A 5940-nucleotide genomic window follows, 5' to 3' on the forward strand; every position below is an offset into this window, starting at 1 on the left:
CACACACACACAGACTTAGACACACACACACACAGACTTAGACACAGACACACACACACACACAGACTTAGACACACACACACACAGACTTAGACACAGACACACACACACACAGACACAGACACAGACAGACACACACACAGACTTAGACACACACACACACACACTTAGACACACACACACACAGACACACAGACACAGACACACACACACACAGACACACACACACACTTAGACACACACACACAGACACACACACACAGACACAGACACACACACACACTTAGACACACACACACACAGACACACACACACACACACACTTAGACACAGACTTAGACACACACACACACAGACACAGACACAGACACACACACACACACACAGACACACCTGGACGCCCCTGAGGTCCTGTCACCGTCTCCCAGGTGTGTTCAGGTGCTGAGCAGCTGTTGTTGTTGTTGTTCTCAGCAGGAGCAGTTCGGTCTGTACGCTCTCTACAGCAAGAACAAACCCAAGTCTGACGCCCTGCTGGCGAACCACGGGAACTCCTTCTTCAGGGTGAGAACGCCGCTCCGACCCCGTCCTCACGCTTCACCTCTGCTGACTCTCAGACCTTTGACCTCAGAGTTTCACAAATTCCTCACATTTTTTACACAATAAAATCAACTCACACTGACCCTCCTCTCCGTCTGCTCCTCCCCCCACAGAGGAAGCAGGTGGAGCTGGGGGATAAGATGGACCTGTCCTCCTACCTGTTGAAACCGGTCCAGAGGATGAGTAAATACGCCCTGCTGCTCACTGATCTGATGAAGGAGGTGGGCGTGGCTCAGGAGGCGGAGCTAGCCGCGCTGCAGGCTGCCACCAACATGGTCAAGTTCCAGCTTCGCCACGGCAACGACCTGCTGGCGATGGACGCCATCCGAGACTGTGATGTGAGTTTATCAAAGATTAGTCCAGAGGAATCTGGAACCTCCTTCGCCGATCGTACTCTGAACTCCTTCTCTGTCTCCAGGTGAACCTGAAGGAGCAGGGTCAGCTGATCCGTCAGGACGAGTTCACGGTCTGGACCGGGAGGAGGAAAAGTCAGCGTCACGTCTTCCTGTTTGAGGAGCTTGTCCTCTTCAGTAAACCCAAGAAGATGGAGGGAGGGCTGGACGTCTTCATCTACAAACACTCCTTCAAGGTAAACACACCTGAGCACCCGGGGGGTCGAACCCGAGTCCCAAACCGGGTCAGAGGTCAGACTGAACTCCTCTTTGTCCTCCAGACCGCAGACGTGGGTCTGACGGAGTCCACGGGAGACAACGGGCTGCGATTCGAGATCTGGTTCAGAAGGAGGACGTCCAAGAATCAGACCTTCATCCTCCAGGCCGCCACGCTGGACGTCAAACACACCTGGACCGCCGACATCGCCCGGATCCTGTGGAACCAGGCCACCAGAAACAAAGGTAGGGACGGGGGACGGAGCCGCCCTCTGTCGCCCCCTGAGACCAGGTCCTCACCTCCTGTCTGTGTTTCAGAGATGCGTCTGAAGGAGATGGTGTCGATGGGGGTCGGGAACAAACCGTTTCTGGACATCCAGCCGAGCGACGCCGCCATCAGTGACCGAGCGGTCCACTGCATCATGAAGAGCAGAGGTAACACCTGTCCCCAGAGACGCACCAGGTACAGTACCTGAACAGTCAGCTGACGATCCGTGTGTGTGTGTTCAGGTGCCAGGACCCGGGCGTCCATTGCCGTCTCCGCCTTCGATCACTCTCACCCTTTCAAACGAGGAGCGGTGACCTCTGACCCCTCGGCGTCGGGGCCTTCTTCATCCGGCCTGCTGGGGCCGCTCAACCTGCACATGTACAGGTAAGGCATACCTGTCCGCCCCGTCCCGTCCGGTTCATTGCTTCCTTTGTAAAACCCAGCTCTGCTCTCCTCCAATAGTCAAACCCTGTCCTCCTCTCCCGCTGCTGAGAGCTCCTTCATCACTTCCTGTATCGAGGAGGACGAGCAGGAGCACGAGACCAGCAGCCAGCCCTCCATGAGTACGTCTGAATCCAATTGGTTGATTCCGGATGTTTGTTCGTTTGTCTGACAGCAGATTATCTTTGTCTCAGCCACAGAGAGTTCGGGTTCTTCGTCTCGTTGTCTCTCCGGCTCCACCGGCTCCGACAGCGGCTGCGTCTCCTCCCACCTCCAGGAGGCCCTGCCCGAGGAGCAGAGCCCCCCCAGCCAGCCCTGCTCCTCCTCCTCCAACAAACAGCACCTCAACAGCCAGTACATCTCACCAGTGAGTACGAGACGGCTGCGATCTTAGACTGAGACTCCTGCTCTGTCCCCCCTGCTCTGTCCCCCCTGCTCTGTCCCCCCTGCTCTGTCCCCCCTGCTCTGTCCTCCCTTACAGTCCCCCCCTGCTCTGCCCCCCCTTACTGTCCCCCCTTTACTGTCCCCCCTTTACTGTCCTCCCTTACTGTCCCCCCTGCTCTGTCCCCCCTTACTGTCCACTGCTTCGCCCATGTGTTTTTGATCTCATAAATTCAAGTGTAAACTGTCCCAACTGTCCTCAGCTGCCTCAGAGAGCCGAGCTCTCGGGCCTGTGTCCCCTGAGAGGAAACTGACTCGGGGCCACATCACAAACTCAGAATGTTAGTGTCATTATGCAAATTCCAGTTGACACAGTGAATCTGTTATTATTTGGGCCCCCGGGGGTCTGAGGCCCCGAGGCAGTAATCCAGTGTCGGATGGAGGAAGCTGTCACGGCTGAACCTCGTCAAAGTAAAAGTCAAGAGAAATGTTGCTGCTCCTACATGTTTGAACATTCACACTGTGAACTTTCTTTGAGCTTCTTCACTTCAGATTTTTCATTCACAAATAATTGGTGAGTTAAATGAAAGTGAAAATAATCGTAAGTCTGGAAACAAGACAACTATTACGTCCGTGCTGAAATCAAACGTTACCTGAGTGTTACCTGTTGTGCTCTCTCACTCACCCGTCCTGCGTCCTAATGACCGTATGATCTCGTCTGTCCTCAGAAAGCTGCGGTCATCGGCCCGGCCACCATGGTGTGACTCAGCTGACCCGACGGACTCATCTGTAAGTGAAGTGAAACGAGAAACATTCCTCTCCTTACTTTGCTTGTAGTCGTGTCGCAGCTGCTGATTGTTCATCATTAGGTTCATTCATTAGGTTAATGCTAACAGTCCGGCGGTATGCTAACGGTCTGAGTTTAAAACGAGAACGTAGTCATGTGGATGTTAGTGCAGCAGAGTTTAACGGTGGGTATCTGTCTGTGTTGCTGAAGCAGAGGCTGAAACTTACGAGATATTAAGTGTGACCACCGAGCATGTTGATTTATATACATCCCACACAGTAACTAAAGCCACCTGTCCATCTATTCTCTGTCTCTTAATTTCAGTTTTCAAAAAGCACAAAAGAATAATGTTAAAATGCCAAATCAACAGCAAAACAAAACATTCAAAGAAAAGAAATGAACAGTAACGTTGGTGCTGTACTCCGGTCTGATGCCTGTACAGTATCTCACCAAAGTGAGGACACCCCTTAGTGAAAATATCCAAATTGGGCCCAACGAGTCAATATTTAGGCCACCATTATTTTGCAGCGCTGCTTTAACCCTCTTGGGCCTGGAGTTCAGCAGAGCTTCTCAGATCGCCTCTGGAGTCCTCTTCCACTCCTCCATGATGACGTCACTTTAGAGACCTTGCGCTCCTCCACCTTCCGTTTGAGGAGCCCCACAGATGCTCAGTAGGGTTCAGGTCTGGAGCCAGTCCATCACCTTTACCCTCAGCTTCTTTAGCGAGGCAGCGCTCGTCTTGGAGGTGTGTTTGGGGTTGTTTTCATGTTGGATTACTGTCCTGCAGCCCGGTGTCTGAAGAGACGGGATCCTGCTCCGCTTCAGTATGTCACAGTACTCACGGTTCCCTCAGTGAACTGTAGCTCCCAGTGCCGGCAGCACTCATGCAGCCCCAGACCAGGACGCTCCCACCACCTGCTGGACTGTAGGCAGGACTCACTTGTCTTTGTGCTTCTCACCTGGTTGCCGCCACACACGCTTGACACCATCTGAACCAAATAAGTTTATCTTGGTCTCAACAGACCACAGGACCTGGTTCCAGGAATCTGTTCTGAGTGGATCCTGTCCTGTTGAACCGCTGTATGGTCGTGGCCACCGTGCTGCAGCTCAGCTTCAGGGTCTTGGCAGTCTTCTTACATTCTCGGCCATCTTTATGTAGAGCGAGAGTTATTTTCCATGAGGTGCCATGTTGAGCTTCCAGTGAGCAGCATGAGGGAGTGTGAGAGCGATAATAGCAAATTTAACACACCTGCTCCCCGTTAACACCTGAGACCTTGTAAAACCACCGAGTCACATGACACCGGGGAGGGAAAATGGCTGATTTGGCCCAATTTGGATATTTTCACTTAGGGGTGTCCTCACTTTTGTTGCCAGCGGTTTAGACATTAATGGCTGTGTGATGTTTTATTTTGAGGGGACAGCAAATTTACACTGTTATACAAGCTGGACACTCACTACTTGACTTTGGTTTGTTTCCTGTGATGGACAAAGTGAGCGCATCCTCTCCTCCGTAGGAAGCCAGGTTTGTCTGTGGCGGCTTGCTCGATGGCCGGGTTCTGTTCTGTCCTGTTTATTTGGAGGGAATGTTAGTGAGGTCGTTTGCTTCTGTTTAAGGCCAAACAACTGAAGTTTGTTCTGATTCTGTCTCTGCAGGTGGGTCTGCGTCCCGCTGCGTGGGGGACGGTTGAAGCAGCGACTGTGTTGATGCAGTTTAAAGTGTAACTCTAGTTATTTATGTAGTTGTGCTTCAGGTAGAGTTTGTTCTGTAAATAATAGCCGTTAGCTTCTCTCACTCTGTAGTTCCACTCCTCGTAGCTGCTGTTCATTGTTTCTGTGGTGCTGACCCAGCGTCAGCCCGCCGGCAGCTCGGCCCGTCTGCGAGGAGGACAGGTTCGAGTCTGAGCTGGTCCGGGGTCAGCTGGACTAACTGTACATGTGTGTAAATAAAGCCTCAGCTGGGCGTCTGCTGTCACTTTTCTTACTTGAATAATAAACATGAGTTTGTTGAAAACCGACACCTGGCTGCAGTCTGAGTTTCTCTGTTAGCTCCGACGCTAACAAAACATTTGACTCTAAAACTGCTTCGCTGCAGTCTCCTCTGCCTGTCAGCCGCGATTTCACTGCAATTACTCAGCGGCGACTCAGGTTATCAAATCATCCCTTACTGAATATAAACATGTTGTGATGTAGAAGATTCTCTGTTGAAGCTTTACAGAAACACTTGATGTGTAGCAGCAGAGGTGTTAAAGGAGAAACCACGGCGAGATAAACAGCACGACTGAGTCTCAGAAGGTTAATAAATGCACGTCCTCTGACAGCTTAGAGCTGCTCGACGTTTTTCTGTCATGACCCCGTTTCAAAAGCCAAAAAAAGGTTCCTGCCCCCCCCACCGCACATATAAGTCTTGAATTCTTATCAATCATTAAGCGACACATAAAAAAGGAGCCCAGTTGAATCTGATTCAGCCTCAGCAGACCGCCGAGCACCACTCTGAAACACAAACCTCACAGCTGAGGGAGGTGGAGTGACTTTGGTTTCATTCAGACTGCTCGTCTCCTCTAAATGAGACGAGGACGTCGTTTAAATAAGGACACGACTGAGAGAGAGAAGCTGAGACAGCCTGGACAACACTGCCACCTGCTGGTCAGAGGAAACGACTACACTGAAACTGAAAGGAGGAAGCTCACTGAATCAGGGCTGGACTCTCTCAGCACTGCTGAATCAGCCTGAGTCCTGCTGCTGCTGGTTTTTCCCGCCGGGCAAAACGGAGTCCAAAGTGATGAAGAATCTCTGCCGACAGATGAACTGACTCACCTGAGAGGGGACAGCTCTGATCTGGTTCTCTCGGCTGGTCTGGA

General features: G+C 51.8%; 1 protein-coding gene across 1 annotated transcript in view; it reads left to right on the forward strand.

Moving 5' to 3' along the window:
• The window catches only part of plekhg4 (pleckstrin homology domain containing, family G (with RhoGef domain) member 4), a 26960-nt gene extending 21863 nt beyond the window's left edge, over window positions 1-5097 (forward strand). The window contains exons 16-25 of the mRNA XM_046032022.1: window positions 472-561; window positions 711-935; window positions 1016-1186; window positions 1271-1451; window positions 1524-1640; window positions 1716-1857; window positions 1936-2036; window positions 2109-2281; window positions 3024-3084; window positions 4736-5097. Of these exons, the coding sequence (XP_045887978.1) occupies window positions 472-561; window positions 711-935; window positions 1016-1186; window positions 1271-1451; window positions 1524-1640; window positions 1716-1857; window positions 1936-2036; window positions 2109-2281; window positions 3024-3059 (1236 nt within the window). The 3' untranslated portion in view covers window positions 3060-3084; window positions 4736-5097. The remainder of the gene's footprint in view (window positions 1-471; window positions 562-710; window positions 936-1015; window positions 1187-1270; window positions 1452-1523; window positions 1641-1715; window positions 1858-1935; window positions 2037-2108; window positions 2282-3023; window positions 3085-4735) is intronic.
• The last annotated feature ends 843 nt before the right edge of the window (window positions 5098-5940 follow it).

Source organism: Micropterus dolomieu, linkage group LG20, assembly GCF_021292245.1.
Source record: "Micropterus dolomieu isolate WLL.071019.BEF.003 ecotype Adirondacks linkage group LG20, ASM2129224v1, whole genome shotgun sequence".
NCBI lineage: Eukaryota > Metazoa > Chordata > Actinopteri > Centrarchiformes > Centrarchidae > Micropterus > Micropterus dolomieu.